Genomic DNA, 19,317 nt, shown 5'->3' on the forward strand with positions numbered 1-19,317 from the left:
ACAGGTTTTCGTGATCATTTCCTCTAATATCGATGATTCCTTCTTCGTCATCCCTTTGTAAATTCTGTGTCATTCAAATCACTTTGACAGTCATTCTAATGACCAATGAATAGTTTCCGCTTATCTGAGCCTTTCTAATCCCATGGCATTGATTTATCCTTATAATCTCAATAAGCCAAGATGTCCTTAATCCCAGAGCAACGTCTCCTTTTTTGAGATTAAAGGTTCTGGACACTTTTGTTACGTTGAAAGATGTTATCAGAGGTGGAGTCTCCTGCAACGACAAAGCAATTGCGCTGTGAAATGCCATGAGATGCTATTATTTAAAAGAACAGAGCGATTGTATCAAATTGAATACGCATTACATAATCGCCAGCTCTAATTTCAATAACGGAAAGCTACAGTGACACATCCTCATGGGTGTGCCCGGCGGACTTGGTTGCACATTATCCTAGAAATGTACATCGCTGACAGGGCCAACAATTCTAAAACACATTGGTTGCTCGAACACTGTCTTCCGTTTATAATTGTACATTGTACGTTTGATCGTTCTGACCATGGTTGTTTCGTTTCGATTATGAACTTATGTGCTCCCATCCCGGAACTATCGTTTGTTACAACGTAGTTCTTCTGACTGTCGCATTGGCGCACCAATCGCCGTGCTGTAATGGCGGCCGATATTTTTGAACTCGGTGCCTCTGAACAACAGCCATTGAATCAACTACGTGAAAAGCTGCCGCCCTTCGCTCACTAATTTTCGATATAATTACATTAGGGAGCGTCCCAGCTCACTAATGACTGGCGGGCTCCTTTGATTCTTGCAAGGAACATCTGAATATCGTTGGATCCATTGACCAAATTCAAATCGTCTGCTCAAGTTTGTTCTGATCGCCTGCGAGCGAATGGGACGGACCATGCTTTTTAGTGCGCCGGCGGGCCCCCGGACAAAATGCGCCGGCAAAACATGCGAACCCTCTACCATTAGGCTAGACCAAATCACTATCTTGTTTAGAGCTCAGAGGATATGTCTTCTTAGTCAAGACGAGACATATCTTTTCAGATATTTTTTTGCTAAAGAAACGACAGTCTGGGTTATTTTGTCCTGTCATTCATTGTCATTATGTTAATGCATCTTTGGGTTTTCGAAATGATATTGTGTGGCAATGGTGTGTTCGGCATTCTTTGTTTTGTGACTCTGAATTGAGTCGGGACATGACAAACCATATGTTAGACAACTTTGACGCTGCTATGCGCCGCAGCAGACATGGCATGAGTAAGGGCAGCTATAACAAAAACAGCGAAGGTTCTGGGCTTTTCCAATGAGTGGCGTCGTGGTTTTCTTGATTATGTGGTCCCCTGAATTCCTATTTGTATCATTTTGTGAAATCCCCTCCGTTTTGTTTCGTAAGACCTGGCAAGTTGGTAGAACAAGGATACGTTGTTACTCTTAAGGGATAAGCGATGGAACCAAACTTTGTTCATTTTACATAAAGCTTTTATAGCCGTGATGTTTCAACATTTTAAGAATTGGCTCTTATTTTGAATAGGTGCGATTTTTTTGGCAGTACAGTTCCTTTCTGTCAAGACTATACTTCCACGAAAAGTAAGATAGTCTTATCAGCGCCGTGGTGAATACTCGTATATAAGATAAGGCATGCCGGGCTACTTGGGATAATGAATGAACACCTTTCAGCTATTACACGTTATTACACACTCGTTATCCGGACTTATATATAGATATACCATAACAAGTAGTCATTTGACACATTGTAGTACAGTCAACAAACCTCATCACAACAAATCGACCGTTGCGTCAAATTGGCATATGATGATTAATATAGTTGTACCTAATTCAGGGCCCATCATTAATAACAACACCATGTCCTGGCAAGGACGTATATCAAAATACATGTAATTGGTGGTAGTTCTATCAACGGGGTGTAATGATATCACAAGCGGCCATTAAGTGATTGAGTGGAGAAGCTTGACGGGTGGTAAACAAGTCTCACGGGGTTAGGACCATGTGCTTTCGTTGGTCGGGTGTCATGAGGAAGGGAAGGAAGGTTCAGTAATCGGTCTACAACATTCAAGTGGTACTACCACGCACAGGTTATGCTGAAACTCCCTAATACCGTCAGGACTCAACTCGCTTTTATAATATTTCAACACATGTTAGTGATTCTCTTAACCAGTGCAACCGGTAGAGGACTCTCCTGATTGTTAAATCAAAGGAATCATCTAACATCATCGATTGGAACCAATATATCATGAGTCAGAGATCATACGTTTCCATGGCAACGCATTCCAGTTTTGACGAGTGGATTTTTTTATCTTCTCGCTTCACGGCGCATGAATGTTATGGTTCTGTGACAGGAGTGCTCATCCTTCAGAATTCGCTTCAATCCAACTTTACTTGAACCGCTAGTCCATTGGTGGACAATATTACACAAATCTACACCCAGCACAGGATATTTATTTGGTGGAATCAAGTTCACATACATAAATATACGCTTCAAAACTATTTGGCAGTTCTTCGTGACATTTAGTCGTCTGCTGTCGACTGAACTGACGGGGCGGAATAACCACAATATTAGTAAATGCCATTCTGACAGAATTTCTGGGTGGAATGCCAGTCAAGTCATTGGCTGTAAAATCAATGAGTTTGATTTTGTCAGAAATCAAGAAGTGTGATGCTTTGACTATCATGCACAGCGGTGCCTTTGATCTGTTGGTCAGTTAGTATATTTTGGCCAAGGCATGCCAGTTCGAAACTGGTGTTGTAATGAGGGTTCACCAAGGCGAAAATCTCTGAAAAATATTCAGCTTTTTATGCAATTTAGAGATTCAGATTCCCAAACAACATTTACACGATTATTGTTGAATAGATTCTGGTTTATGATTCTAAATTACTATCTAACAAAGAATCTTCTGAAAAAGATTGATAGGAAACTTAAAATGATGTTGTTAAGAATCTTATAAAAATATTTGCGGGGTTATTCATAACTTTTGAACTCCTTGTTTCCAGAAAGACGTCCAAGCAAAAACCGCAAAAATAAATCATACGGCGAAAACTTTGCGGTTGCAGTATTCGACTGACCATAGCATCTGAATTGATTAAGCATTGCCTATCTGGTTGGACGACTGGATGACAAGAAAGATATTGCTCATGTTGGTAGAAAATATTTGTTGTTTCTGGGGCTTTTTTTCGGTTTACTCTCCTTCCAAGACATTTCTACAATTCCCCGAAGACTCCTCTTATCAGAGTAACGCCTCCTGTCCAGTAACTCATGAATAAATCAGCGTCTTATCAAATTTAGGTTGACCACAGCAAATGAATCAGTGACCACACATGAGTCACACTTTAAAATCGAACATCCCATTTTACATGATTGGACACTATCGCCTGATTTGCCGCAACTCTGCGGCGTTTAATAAGGAAAGTGGTCACAATGTACGTCCATCAGTCGGATTAGCTCCTCTTCGGCCAGACCGGTCACTCATATAAGTAATCACTAATAGGGTTAGTTGCATTGACCCCTGGAGAACTGACCAGTGTCTGGAATTCGAACACACAGTCTTGTACATGCTGCATCATGATCACGATTCCGGTTTCACAGTCAAAACTTGAAAAATTTGAAATCATTTCAGGCTCGTAATCGAAGACAAAACGCTAATTTACTTTGAGTAGTTGAAAGCTTTCGGAACAATTATACGTCAAGAGTTCTCTTTTCGACCCCATTTTTCAAGGAATCAGAAGCTAAAAGACCCAGATTTCGGCCCGATTTATTCGAGAAACCCATTGGATCGGAGAAACAGTTGCAAATGAATATTTCCGATTTGCCAGTCCGTTATTCTTGTAATCTTGTAATTTCGATTATTCGGGTAACGACTTTTTTAGCACTATGTTTACCACAGGGGCCCTAACCATAACCTTTGTTGTGACGTTTTCAAAATACCCAGGGACCCCAAAATTCCTATCTTTTGTTAAGCAAGAAATCACAGACGAGTTCGATGACTTAAACAAAGCAGCTTAGTCAGCAGCATCAACATAATGGAAATCGGGTCCGATGAAGCAATGATCCCAATGCTCGAAGGGTGTATCCGAAGTCACTCGAGTCTACTGCATAAACTTAATGTCATTCTTCCGAGGCAAAGGCGGAAAACGAAGCAGATGCTTCGGGCGCCTCTGGGATGCCTTATTAGGTTTATCATTAACTACAGAAATCGATTCTCTTGTCGCAGTTGTGACTGTTTCGCTATCCGGCGAAAGCCAAGTTCTGCTCCGTCCGTCAGAGAGACACCAGGAAAGTTTGTTTCATTGGTGACCAGGAGATTTCAACATATGACGGGACTGTGAAAGAAGTTTGCCTTTCATGAAATCGCGTGCGAAGTGTCCGCAGAAATTGGTTCCCTGGAGTTTTTGAAGTATATGAAATATCATCCTACCCTTCTTAATCGAATTCGCGTTGTCCCGTCCATTTATTTCCAAGGGGTATTGTAATAAATGAGATACCAGAAGTGCATTTGAAGGATTAAATCATTTTCGAAAGGCATATATATGATAATCAAAGAGAAGCGCCTTTATAGTGATGTCCTAAGAGTGACAGTCTGCGTGCCTCAAAACTTCACAGACCAAAACATGCCTTACCTCAGAGTTCGTAACTCTCTTTTCGTTCCAGATCCTGCATGAATGCCTCGCTTTTTTATAGCCGGAAACCTATTGTGAAAACTGGTGCGCCACTCGAAAGCAGAGCATTTAGAACAAGATTTTGTCCCGCGAATAGTTCGTCCCGTTACACATCCCGCTCTAGCTTACAGTACAATCCATTGCCTCTTCCACAATGACCAGAGTACATTTTGTGGTTGTATTTTATCGCCTGCACCATATCATCGGTGCAATTTAAATGATTTATACCGGTGTTAAGTAATTGATGACATTTTGATGCGGCAACATTTGTTCATACCTGCTATTTTTCTATTTGCAGTAAATGGTAAACAGTGGCAGCAGGCGACAGCTGTGATTGGCTGTTTTCATACCACGTGGTCCCAGAGGCGCTAGCATGCGATAACTATGTCAGGACAGTGCCAGAGTGAAATAAATTTTATAAATCGAAACATGCAGAAAACATACTTCGAAACTAATCACGCTGGCTACCCGGGCTATTATCAGAACACTAACGGGTATAGCTATGACAGCAACTTTGACCAAGTGAGTGATGGTGGTTATTATAGGGAGCGCGCGGGCCGCGGCCAGTGCTACATGCAGACTCCGATTAGTCCGGTGGCCCCTTGTGCGGAAAACGGGACGTACCTGCAGAATTATTCCAACCAGTGCATGCAGGATTCGGATACAAACGGTTCGATACACCCTGGTCAAGTGACACCGAACCACGGCCCACCGAAACAGGAGATCTACCCTTGGATGAGGGAGTCCCGCCAAAATTCAAAAGCCAAACAACTCGCGGAAATTGGAGGTAAGATCGCATGATAAATGAGTTGTGGTGCTCGTAAATCTTTCTCTTAGTCCCATTAGTGTGCGCTAATGAGGTTCCCTGTCCTTATGCATGTATTCCAGTGGAGAGCAGTGCACTTGTAGCCATTTTGCAGTATACACCCCTTTCGCTACAAGGTTTCCGGGAATATGGAGTTCTCTTACCCCATACTCATTTATTAAATGTTTATTGTGCCTGCATACGATAGGCCAATTCCGACGGCCTATTAACCTCTAAACACCCAAGATGACAGCAGGATGATAACTAACTGATAAATACTCGTATATCATTCGATGTTTGTCGCCATTCTTAAGATATTTACCTGCAAATTTCGCATTGTGTTCAAAGCTTTGGAGAAAGACCGCCGTACGCTTTTGGCAATCCAGAGGTCCACTTAATCATTCTTCGATACTGGAATTCCCCCGAAATATTCATTATTTCATAAATTATACGATGACGTCTTGAGGTCGGCTTCCATTGCCTGTTCTAAGAAGGCGTACACCAAATTAATCATATTTGATAATACAAAAGTTTGTTTTTCAATGTCCTATGTCGGGCTAGGGTAGCGTACTCTTTGTATTGTGTTTTGTATGTAACAGATCCAGGTCATACATGATTGATATCGTGGGTAATGGCAGCAACAGCAGCTGATCGCAGCCGACCATGCGTTTTCTTTTTCGGAATCGAAAGTCAAAGCAAAACGTTTCTGCCGACATTGTCCAACGTGCATTATTCATAAAATGTCATCGCGGTGCACATTTTTCTTTTCTTTTTCTGTATTTCCGAGTGTTTTGTACTCTTTGATCTTTCTGCTTTGAAATGATCATGATATGCATCATGGCTGACGTTCACTGGATCATTTAAGTGTGCCAGATCTATGATATAATTTTTTTCTCATTTTCATAATTTTTATGATGTTATATGTTGTCATAAATAATAGTTAAACGTAAAATTTTATAACTCAGAAGAATTTATTGAACACATCATTATACTCTTCAAGCAGCCTGCACTTAATGTGAATAGACCTAACGGAATAACTGACACCATACTCTGACAAGGGAGTTTTCATGGGGTCTTGATCTCCTAATCTCATATCGAAGTGCATCGAAAGTTCAAGTCAAACACATTTTAGCTCAATAAAATCCTCGCCCCTGGGACTGACTGAAAGAAGTGAAATTGACGTATTGCAGTCAATTCTCTATTCAATAAGGCCTTATCTCATTTTGTAACGAGGCCCTGATCTCAGACCCTCGCTTTACCCAGTGACAGATGCTAGTGTCATCATCCATACGGGGTCCTCAATCATCCGACAAACCCTGGACCCCCACCCAAACCTGCTTCCCTACATACTTCCCAGGGATGCAGGGTCATTAGTTACCCGAATTATATAATTGAGAAATCTTCCACAACGTGCCAGGTACGCGCCTGATGGATCATCCCTCTCATGCGTTATCTTTCGTGATAAATGACCGTCGTTTTGATAATCTTCAAACACCTTTCTTTTACATGTGCACCATGCCACACGGGGTAGAGCAATGCGGGGTTACTTGGATGCATTTTGTTGCTGGGTGGAGCCCCCAAAATACAACGAGAAGACAAATCCTCATTAGGGATTTCTGCTTCTTTGTTGTATCTATCTAGTTGCAAGCTCCCTTCTGTTTCACTAAAACTTCTTAACCTCATGACAATCGCTGTCGTTGTTCAATCAATCCAACACAGCTTGCCTTTCTTGGACAACTTTTACTAAAAAAACAAGACGAAAAACTCAGTTTCTCGTCATAGCTTTCATCTAGCGTTTTTGCATCCGTTCATGCATTCGTTGATGGCATTTCTGATCTTTAGATTTGAAATGACATGCCTTTTTCAGCGAGAGAATGATTGAAAAGCCTCATTGCGCTAAGTGAGTCTGTCATTTAACGCTACGTTTACGAAATGATACACTCTAACAATTCCAAGATTATTTCCATCATCGCAAGAAAAAACTAGACGAGTTCCTTTTTTTTCGAGAGACACTTTTGATAATGTTCCCGTATCAATAAACCATGCACGACTGTCCATTATGTCGTGTAACTGTCCGAATGGGAAATGATGTTAACAAAGAAACGCTAGGCAGGTTGCTGTCGTAAAAAGTCAAGTCGTCATGCTACTCGTGCAAACACGAGCGGTCCTTTTCTTCAGCGAAAATCTCAATCAACATTTCACTTACCTGAACAGCGCACGGGCTGTGTTCCGAACAACGTGACGAGAATTCGTATCAGGCGCACCAATGGTAAAGAGAACCACGTTGTTTTGTGGAGTAATGAATTCGAAGTTCGGGATATGTTTTGATAACTTAGAGAAGGTGTTATAGAACGTGATGTTTTCCCTTTAGTAAATCTAAAATGAGTATGTCTAGGAGAGAGAAATAAAAAAGCTTCCACGAACTCACATTTTTTTCATTATCAACCACACTCGCATATAACATTCCTAAAAGAGAAACATACGTAGCTTTAGTTATTTTTCCTGCCAAAGTTGCTTGGCAAATAAAAAGAACATACCAAACAAAAGCGACGCATCCCCTGTTATGAAAATAGTCCCCATTGAGTACATACTTCAGTGTCAATGTAAAAACAACAGGTGTAACTCATCCCTTGATACTCAATAGAAACAAAACATGCAGATTAAACATTGACTTGACCGTCTCTGTGGCCAAGACCAGATGGTGATACTGAATCTAAAGCCACTTCGTCCCTGGACTGTCATCAGTAAATAACTCTCTTAGTCCTTGGTAAATTAATTAGGGTGGAGCAGTCGGGCAAGACAAAACAAGCTGCGGTCGTATTCTGACCTTGGCTACTGTCACAGCCTTGGGTAATTAGTCCTTGTCATTAGCCAACTGTGGGAAGGGTATGACTTTGTCTGTAACAAGGGTCTGGTTCGTGAAACAATTCAAAGGTATGGTCATCAATTCGGTGCCCCAAGTCGTTGTCATGCGGAAGATATATGATCTACACTTTTATAATAGCATCGGGGCCTGGTCAAAGTCATGGACTATTGGCAGACACAAAATGTTCAGCCGCTATTAAACCAACCGAAATACCAAATCCTAAATCAGGAGATGTGATTATTGGTGTGATGTTGCCATAAACCTTATGAATTTCACGGTAGAAAGCTAGTCTACTTGCTGCTGAAATTGGGAATGAATAGTTAATATGGAACTTACATGTACTGAAGCTAAATAAAGTATGGCAACAAATGGGTGAAGTCATATACAGGGGCTAGGATACACGTAACGGTGTACACAGTACGCAATCGCTACTCAAATCTGTAAGTTTTCCAAAATTGTGTTTCAGACGTGACAATGCATTGGAGGATGGGATGGAAAAGCAAAAGTTAGTATACTAGTATATACTGCCCGCTCAGTTGAGTTTTTAAACTCAATATAGTCAACACTGCCAAGTGGGATTCGAAATAGGCGTGTGATTGTGTCGTTAAGAGATAAAATTTGATAATTCGACCGGAATCTCGGCCCAGCTATACCTTTCCAAAGTTCACTGTCAGTAGACAAAATTGTGCAGCTTGACATGGGTTGATACTAAAACATCCTCATCATGGTACATTTTGTGAAGGTTCTAGTTTATAATATTATGGAAATGCCAAGTTCTTTCACTTTTGCAGAACGTACGGCCAACCTTGAACTCATATCGACTAAAAAGACCGCTTAACTGAGCGGGCACTGTATATACGCGTATACACTGACTGTACACTTAATGCCCGAGGTGTGATGCAATTCAACAGTTTACAACTTCGTCGCGATATGTCAAATGATTACTAAGCAATTAAGATTAGAGATTATTATATTTATTAACGGTTGTAATGGCTTCACTAATGAAAACCTGAATGTTCATATTTCCCCCATTTTTTTTCTTTGAAGGAGCTGATTCTGATGATCCCAACTACAATGGAAAAGGTAGGCCTGCAAATCCAAACTCAGCATATCTTTGAAATGTCTGGGCCCTTATACGTTAACTGTTTATCGCTTTGCGCCATTAAACCCACAGTGCTTTAAGACGCTAGGCTTGTATTAAAGTTAGGCATCCAATTATATGAATTCATTGATATGTCGAATTAAAGAAAATGACTTTGAAGACGATTTGATATTTTCTAATCTAAAGTGGTTTCACCAATATTGGCTATCCTCTCAAGTTTCAGTCCATCATTTTATCAAACACAACTTCACGAAAAATATATCCATTCCGCCAAATAACCTCCAAGTGACCCGCCTTATCACATTAACATGGCGGCTTCTGTCTTTTCCTTTGATCGCTCAGCTGCAGTGACGTCAACACAAATAATGAAGTTGATGACATAAAAATCACTGGTTTATCAGCTTTCCATATCGTGCCAGTGTTGGCTTGGTCATCATGTATCTGCCGACAGAGTTACTGGCCGTTACGTCAGTCTCAAGAGATTTCGTGTGTCAATTTTGACGCCAGTATTCTTTTTTTTGGTGATTTGGAGCGGATGTGCGGAGCGTTTCGAAGCCACTTTGCTACTTTCATGAGACTTTCAAAAGAGCTCGATTTATATCATTTCTGCTGAACAAACCTGTACGAAAGCAAATATAGGTGGACCAGATGCCATCCTTCATTCGCTTCCCAGGTGGATATCGCAATAATATGCTTATAAGTTCCTCAGTTAAGATCTTATTCAGATTTGTATACATGTAGATGACTGTACAAACTTTATTAGATTATTCATGACTGTATAATCTTACAATGATCTATATGTACACTCATGGACATGTATAAAAAAACTGAAAAGTTGTTAAAATATCTTTATAAGACTATTATCGGATGGGTAGCTGTCGAATATATAATATTCTTTTATATCGAGATGAAGGAGTAATGAGGGGTCGAAAAGCCTATGGTGTAGTTTGTTCGATTTATCAGACGAAGTTGATTCGTTTGCATATCTAACGGAATGGTCACTCTGAGGAACAGGAAAGCCGCCTGTAGCTCACGTTTTCGCCGTGATAAAGCCACATTCTTACCCAATGGGTTAAACTATTAGGGGAGATCAAAGGGCAAAGATCACAGGTCCAGGAAAAGGCTGATTTCCATTAGAATGGCTAGTTTGGTTTAACCTGATTGTTACCCGTGGTCATTACAAGAAACTTACTCTTCCCTGTCCAAATACACCATTTAAACCATTGTGTTTGACCACAATGGTCAGTTGTGGCCAATGCCCACTACATCGGTCAAGAAAGACCAAGAAATCTGTAACTGTCAAAGTAATGGACAACAAAGGAGACCGCTACTGTCGTGGCCATTTTGGAAGACGGGGGCCAGATGCAGCAGAAGTGTGCTGGCCGAGCCGAGTCATTGAGGTGGACACCACCCTGAATTGACTCCAATTGCACATACATTGCACTGTAATGTCGCACAAATGCACACTGGGGTTCTAGGTAAACTAAGGTGTGGATGTTCTGCATCAAAGTCACCGTCAGTATCATTTAAACTACCTTAAATGCCTTAAATAGTGAGGCATTCGACACTGATTAATCGTGCAAGGAAAACCATGATTTCATAAAGGAATATCAGCAAATGAACATCATCTATTTTGAACTAGGGTTGGCCTTATGGCTTGGTGCCCACTTCTGTCCCAAAGGCTGCTACCCTGGATTCGCTATCTCATCACGGATCGAACTTTGAAATATCCAGGGATTCACTCATAGAAAGATTGACGGGTCCACTGTGCTGTACTCGAAACATTGCCAATTTTGGTCATATATTTTAGACCAAATGAAATTATGTTATGTTCCACGAGAGCATACAATGTAAAACCATTGTCCGCTATGTCCTTTATAGCGTTCACCTGTCGAGAAACTGGACAGCGTCACCATTTCAACGGAAGAATTGAATGGGTTGCAAACTGTTGGGTAAAGCTTCAGTTTTGAAGAACAAATAATCAACCAATAATACAATGAACACGAAGTGAGCACAGACAGTAGATGGAAATCATGCTCGCACTTGACCTATCAAGTCCGGGTATTCATGTATCACGGACTAAGTTATCATTACAATAATCTTCTTTGCTTGCAGCCGGCCATGAAGGACGAGACTGATTGGAAGCCAAGCCAGCAATTTCGTGTTTCAAAAACTTTTGCCCCTCCATCAATTTCGATATTGTCGTGTCAGTATTCTTTTAACATCTAATATTGTTTCAGAACTCACCGGCCCTCCGAAACGTTCACGGACAGCCTACACCAGCGCTCAACTGGTCGAACTCGAGAAAGAATTCCATTTCAATCGCTACTTGTGTCGACCAAGGAGAATAGAGATGGCCGCCTTACTTAATCTCTCGGAACGACAGATAAAAATCTGGTTTCAAAATCGTCGGATGAAATACAAAAAGGACCAAAAACAGAAGAACTTGATGGAAAAAATACACCTTGAATCAAAAGGAGGGAAACTCGACCCGGATGATTGTAGTTTGTTGTCTCCGACTTCGGGAAACGAGTCTGAAACTGACTCATCACATACACCAGGTTCTCAGGATCCTGGGGACAAGAGTCTCAATAAGTCACCCATAAACTGCCACTCTCAACCACTCACGCCCCCTCCAGGGCAATTCCAACAAATGTTAAACGATGAACGGCACAATATTTCTCCAATGGACGGCAGCCATCATGGCGTGACGTCAGGTTACGGTCTCTCGCCTTTCACGCCTCCAATGCAGTCAGCAGCGCCTCCTAGCGACCTAAGTCACGTACCGTGTTCTAGCAATGGCATGAGCATGCAGAATGTACATGGCTACATGCAGCAGAGTATGCATATACCTCTTCAGCATCCACAGGAAAATAACTATTACATGAACAACTCCGTCTCGTATTCTCAGGGAAGTTACGGTGTGTCGCCTCCTAAATTGACCCACATCTGATGACTACACCTACCGGCATTTATCTCATGATCATTATTTATTGGAGTAATCAGATACATGTACTTGGCCCTTGAAATGTTTCTGGTTTGGGGTTGGACCTGACTTGACTTGGGTTAAATGGAAATTCACTGAAATCAGTCCCTTCTGACCAGTACTTCAAGGGCAAACAACGCGGTCTCAGTTTTCGATGGTGTACATAGTCACTTGTGGAATCATGGCGGTTTTTCTACTACACATGTATGTAATAATTTTGACCTCACTTTTAGCGTAGCGGTAGAAAAGACGGCAAGATCTTTGAAGTCCGTAAACTGATGTCATGTTGGACCCTGCCGACAATCCCACGGGGTTTCTTAAAAGATTCTTGACAGATTTCTGTACTATTTAAACAAGATTCTGGTACGATTCTGGTTGATATCTTCAGATAGAACTTTAACCAAAATCATATAATGGCCTCGCAATAACTGTATTAGAGAATGTATAAGATCTTGAAACAGAGTTCTATAAGAATCGTAGAGGGCTTTTCATCTTAGGATGCAGGAATAAACGGAGCTCTTGAGGGTTCAATAACAACGCTCGCAAGACCTTGATACCTTCTACTGCTGCAGTAAGAGTGGTGACATTCATTTTGTGTCTTATGGGGCGTGTGGACGACGGGGGATTGGTATCTGTGATGGGAAAAGAACGAAGTCGGGTTTCTGTGAAGGGACTTTTTTATTTCTTCTCAGTGGAAGTTGATCATGTCTCATCTTCATAGATGTCTAGTATATTTTAGGTTTGGGGTGTGGGAGGGGGGGGGGGGGGGTAGATTGCATAATCATTTTCGTTCACATCACAACGACATTTGTCTAATGCTCATCTTTGTCAAAATGATACAACTGTCGAATTATGTCATAACCGAAGCGTATTATTTCAATTATTGTACATTTCTGCATTATTATTTATGATGCATTGGTTCGCTTTAAACCCACTGCGGTCAGGGTGTTTGAAACAAAGCGTCTCAAATTTGTATCACTTTCACGTCACTTGGTCTTGATCTACTGACTTCGGGAGCAAGGTAAATCCTCTTGTAAATAAACTTATGCACTTCTAGGATCAAGCAATACTGTTACAAAAAAGTCAGGATGTCTAGACCGTGGTTGATGTCTTCGTTGACGAATGGGTGGGATAAAGGATATGACAAAAGAGGGATGATTTCTCGGCTTTTCCTGACATGCCGTTTGGTCAATCTTGCTCTTCTTATATTTAACTCATGAAGTGAGGTACAAAGCACAGCACAGCCTACTACCCAGGGGATGCTTAGCTAGGCGCTGATCCTTGAGGATGGTCGATAGTCCATATCCCCTCACGGACGCGTGACCAAAGGTTTTTTTGTTTAGCAAAGAATTAAGTTGACTTACCTAAGCATTGTTGTTATACTGATGGCCATGATGCAAGGCAAAAAAGTGATCGTGGCATAATATAACGAATTTTCATGAAAAATGAAATAACATTTTCAATTTCCTTTCAACTTAAACCCTGTTTAACTCTATGGCTTAGTACAATATATTGGTTCTTGATTCCCCGCTAGATGGAGTTTTATAAGCCCCCTTTGGGCGACGATTGGGAACCAATATGATATTACAACCCCTTCATGGCTTAATGCAACTTTATGTGAACGTGTTTTTATTTTTCCTATCGTATTTAGGCAGAGTATATATTTGATAAATGAACAGGGTCGATGTTATTGGTTTCTTTCACGTGTAAAACGTCAATGTACATTACTTAACTGTATTTGTATCTCGAAATGTATATACAAAAATTCGTTTAATTGATTGATTAAAACAGGGTTCCGAAATTACAGATGGTTCATTGGCATTCGAGAGAGTAGTAGAGAGGAAAGGAATAAGATTGTAAACAACATGTTTCGACATCATCAATTCGTTAGGCGGAGCGGTTGCTCAGTCAGCGTTAGCAGTAAAATTGACGTTTGGTCCTGACGCTGCCATCGTAAATGCTCACTGTAGAAGATATACGCTAGTTGAGCTACGCTGGCGTTCGTCTCTTACGCTAATCGAGCAACATGACCCAGCTCAGCAACCTGGCGATGGATGCGGTATTCATACTTTTCTTGTGAGCTTATAATTACGGTATAATGAGGTAATGCATTGGCCAATGTAAGCTCTGTAGCCGCTGGCCACTTCACACGTCTTTTTTTGAGACCAAGAATCGACACACGTCACATTCTCCAGTGCGTACAGGGCTAACATTGACCACTGCGTAACGTTTGGAACAGGGTAAAGGTATATCAAGGTAAATAATATCGTGCAATAAACTAAAAAGCTGGTACTAAATTATTTCTCCTTTTCCTCCTCGATTGACTCTCGGTGCCAGTGGAGAAACAACGAAAAAACGTTTTACCTAAGACGTGTGCAAGTCATTAAAAATACCTTGGAATCGACAGTGATGAAGGGAAAAGCCTGATTTTGGCGGTGTGATAACTCAGAATAGGTTTTATATCTATCAATGCATTGTGTAAGCTTTGCGAAATGATCGTCACTATTGATTAAACACTATATCAAAGGCTGCTGTGACGACTTGTGCACGTTTTTGGTATTTGTTTTCTACATTTGCGTATACTTATCTATTAAGTATCTTGCGTAAGAGAATCCGGATTTGTAGGGTAATTTTGAATATGTATTTTTTTGTTTGCGTTTGATCCGTAACATGATTGTAAGATGTAACTGACACAGTCAATGATGTTTGATTATATATACCTTTAACGAGGGGGGTCGAGCTCCTTTCATTTTAGGCCCTCTGATACTTTGCACATTGCGTTTTGTAAAATTGAGCGTCAATGCATGAGAATTAATTCATCAACGTGTATTGCAGAAGGACGTGTGTTTCTCACACTTCGTAACATTGTTTTTTCACAATGTTAAAACTAGATTCCTGTAGCAATATCAATAGAGAGTGATAGAATTTGAGAATTGTCATCCTAAGGCTTCTCTTTTGGTACACGATAGCAAGTGATAAGTTGTGAGCAGTCGTTTTATTTACACTCGGAAGAAAAAGGGTTCCGACAATGTACTTTCATAACCTACTTTAGTAATCATGGTAATATGGTGAATCAAGGATATTCCTTAGGATGGTACTATGAACTACCAGGGTAAAAGCTCTAACATTGCAAAACAGCAATACATTTTCTCAAAATATATTTTAGTAATAACGGTAAACGTGTTAAATTATTTCGTTTGGTGTTCATGTTGTGGGGTATTTTTTAAGAATCTGAGAGCCTGTGGTCTTGGATAAAAATTAAATCGGCGGCAACGGTGTGGACATTTATTTCTGAAACCGACTGTCGTGTTCTCTGTGAAAAGTGAAACTCATCATGGCGATTGACTTTCGTTGTTTTTTTCTATAATATTGTTTGAGAGAAGTGAAGTTTAATTCATTGGAAATAAATGTTGTCGATAGCTTCTCAAAATGATACTGTGTCTGAGTTTATTTATGTTTACAATGCAGCAAGGCGAGGAATACTAGTATCACTATAATAATTCCATCCGTAGGAACAAGCAAACCTTCACTAGCTCAGAAAACCCAGAGCAGCAATTCACCCGTTTCTACAAATAATGAGATTACATGATTCGCCAGTATTAAACGAGTTAAACGGTCTTCCAAATATCATGTACGCTAGCTTCATCCATAAAAGATGGTGAACTGATAAACTCATGAGTAAGCTATCGTCACAGCACTACACTATCTTATGAATAATACTGAAGGACCTCTCCATGGTTGGCAAATTACCCATGAACCCATTAATAATCACTTAATTAAAATTCAGCAGGCCACGAGATTTTCATTCATATTCATACCCCGTGGACAATGGGCTGCATATCGCATGAATTACATAATAGGGGTCCAGGCGATGGCGCCCTCTGATCGGTGACGGTGTACATCATAGGCTGGCCCAGTACCGAATTGAGTCATATATTTCATTGACTTTGCGCCCGTTGTATGACTGGCAAACATGTATCAGCATGGTCAAGGGAGAAGGGCTCCATTCAAAGATTTGTTGAGTTGACATGGCAGACACCTGATGTACCGGAGTGCATGTGCATGTTTTACTTTGAGGAAGACAGTGGCTATGAAAGTCCCCTCTCGCCCCTCACACACTCACGTTTTCAAAACTTAACCCAATTATCCAGAGAGTTAAGCAGCTATATATGATTGCACAATAGAATATGTTGTTAGATCGGACGTCATAAACTGGGTCTTAGATTCCTGTCTCACCGGCAGAGGACTGATGTATCCAAAGACCGAAAGACTGCTGCACTATTCTTGCGACACACTGTGTACGCCAGCTTTAATGTGATGAAGCCAGTCTCCTGATAGATATAACTAAACTAGTAAAGGGTTAAACCATTTACCGCACCGCAGCGAAAACAAACTAGAATTAAATGGTCAATTTGTCACGAGAGATCGACAACACCAATGATGAACTCTTTTAATACAAGCAAACCAGTTTGTCCTTGGAAAAGACTTGATTAAGGGGTTTGATTAATTTGGCAATTTATTAGAAGATGAGTCATAAAGACACGTCTAATTGTTGAAACTGAACATCTTTGCAGTTCCTTTGCCACTGCTTCTCGCCGATTGTGTTGTCGTATTTGCATCATTATGCAGACCGTTTACGAAACTGTCCTGTAACCAGAGCATAGCAGGAATGATTGAAAATCATATACGTTTCAAGGAATTCTAATCAGAGAATGGCAGCGGTCTTGTAAGCACTTAATGTGAAAATATGAAATATGTGCATGGCAATATTTCTTGTTTAACATGGCAGAAGGAAACTGGTCGCCTGAGAGGTTGAAATGCATTAGTTGTCTAAAATCTCATTCGGTTTTTCAAATGGTTTTTATAAAGACAAAGTCACAACCAGAAAAGGGGAATAGGTGATCAATCCCAGCTCGTTTCAAGTAAATGTAGCTGATAGCTGGGGATATCGCTCATATACTCTACTTCCACCGACCTAAGATCGGTTCTGAGTATTTGATTTAGGCTAAATCATTTTGAATATGGGCGTTTTGGTGCCATTCAGCACGTTCAATGGATAAACGATAGGTTGCCGGCAACAAATTGTCTGATGGTCGTGACATCGGGTTCCGGCTGGGTTCGTTATTTCGATTTCCTACTACGAATCAATCAGTCAGTCTTAGATAGGTGAAACTAGAGCAGAGTTGGTCTACCAGTCGCCTCATCGGTCAATATGGACACCATGCTCATTTTGATTCCGAGCATGAACCTGGACAATATCCCGGTCAATAACGTGATCGCTTTGTCCAGAAGAAGAAATCATTTCACGGGAACATCGCGTAGCTACGAGATGAAATTAACTCACCAACAAGCAAACTGACAGAGCGATGATATTGGCTACTTTTTCCGTTACATGTCAATGTCCGAAGAAAAACTCCATCTGAGAGATGTACTCATTTATCATATTGAACAGGGAGGCCATGTCACGGGAATTCCTCGGCTTCCTTTGAAGTAGGGGTTTCTTTGCGGATGACTAGGTGGCAGTACTGGTCCTACTGGCAAAACGACCATAAACCCCAATTTCGCATACGGACCGGAATTGGACCATGCACAACAAGAAGCATTTCGTTGGGCACAAGTTGCCCCATGAGGTTGAAATAACTCGTTCAATCTGTTGGTTGTAGGATTACTTTGCAAAGTATCATGAGAACCGAACTCGATCATCTCAGTGTAGAAAAATATGGCAATCATTCGTTTACCTTATTGGCTAGTTCTTTGTTTTGGTGGACTGCCACTTGCCTGATGAAACCTGTCTGGATGGTACAAATCTGAATGCTACAAAATGTTCTTGAATAAACCATAAACTAAGTGCAAAGCAATGAAAAACAACTCAGGAAATACGACATCAGTCATCAGTATTCAAAAGGCGGAAGCGAGTTCAATCGCATCTTCTGGTTCCTTCATAGGGGGTCCGATACTACATGAATTGTATTAACTTCCTCTGTAACTACACAAATTGTATAGCTTCCTATCTATGCTGCGAGTAAAAACTCCCCATAGGAAAAAGTGATTTGCTAATGACCTACGGAAGAAGCGAGGAAGTCATTAGGACAAGTGTGATCGGGCTGATGGCCCGTGCTAATAGAGCCTCTTCCCTTTCTTCCCCGGGAAAATATCTGGCGATAAAAAAATCTCCGTTCACCTGGTGCCTACAAGAGTGATTCTCTTCCTCAGGGTTGATTAATCTGTCTTGATGATTAATTGTGTCGCATTTGTCCTTTTCTAGGAACATTCGCTCGGCAAACGTAATATCTGGTTCTTGCCATCGCGATAACAGATTTCTAAAGGGTTTTTCCGGCTTTTTTTGAAGAGCAGTATGTCCGTATGTCTGTGGGAAAACCGCTCATTCTGCAAACCATCAGCCTACCACAGATATCTACCCAGAAGGGATCAGATGAAGCAACCCATCCCTTTCGTAGTGTGCCCTTTTATTGTGTTTCTTTAGAAATAAACCAGGGGGCAATACGTGTACTGCAACACAAAATGCATGTTCCCTTGAAAGAAATCATCAAGAAGACGTAAAAAAGATAGCATTTATAAAACGGTCTAGCAGCCACTGCAGGTAGTTCCCATTCATTCAGTGAACGACAGTTGTAGGTAGTGTGCCCACAAGCATTTTCTGAACCAACTGATTAGTGATCAATCACGAAAGAAAGTTAATTTACAATATTCCAATTCAAATCCAAACATTTTGAATCGATTAACAGGTCAATATTGTTTTAGGATTATCGCTACCTCATCAATCGGCCAAGTAAATTTATTTGCCGTTATCAGGACTTAGATACCGCCATTTGAAACAATTAGGGAAGTTTGATCAATTAGTTTGAACTTC

At 40.8% G+C, this 19,317-nt stretch overlaps 1 protein-coding gene and 1 long non-coding RNA gene across 11 annotated transcripts in view; one reads left to right on the plus strand and one right to left on the minus strand.

The window, feature by feature from the left end:
- LOC135498474 (homeobox protein Hox-B4a-like) overlaps positions 1-13,175 on the plus strand; it is a 129,011-nt gene extending 115,836 nt beyond the window's left edge. For 8 of the 10 annotated variants that reach the window (XM_064788771.1, XM_064788777.1, XM_064788770.1 and 5 more), the window contains 4 exons: positions 4,986-5,474; positions 8,825-8,863; positions 9,406-9,441; positions 11,701-13,175. In XM_064788771.1, coding sequence (XP_064644841.1) covers positions 5,072-5,474; positions 8,825-8,863; positions 9,406-9,441; positions 11,701-12,413 — 1,191 coding nt within the window. In that variant the 5' untranslated portion in view covers positions 4,986-5,071 and the 3' untranslated portion in view covers positions 12,414-13,175. The remainder of the gene's footprint in view (positions 1-4,985; positions 5,475-8,824; positions 8,864-9,405; positions 9,442-11,700) is intronic. The other 2 variants (XM_064788778.1, XM_064788779.1) reach the window with 2 other exon arrangements.
- On the minus strand, positions 55-4,972 carry LOC135498479 (uncharacterized). Its single transcript, XR_010449065.1, has 2 exons — positions 4,649-4,972; positions 55-274 (listed from the first exon to the last, which is right to left on the minus strand). It is a non-coding gene; the product is annotated as an uncharacterized LOC135498479 (long non-coding RNA).
- Positions 13,176-19,317: the final 6,142 nt, after the last annotated feature.

Source organism: Lineus longissimus, chromosome 13 (genome assembly GCF_910592395.1).
Source record: "Lineus longissimus chromosome 13, tnLinLong1.2, whole genome shotgun sequence".
Classification (NCBI taxonomy): domain Eukaryota; kingdom Metazoa; phylum Nemertea; class Pilidiophora; order Heteronemertea; family Lineidae; genus Lineus; species Lineus longissimus.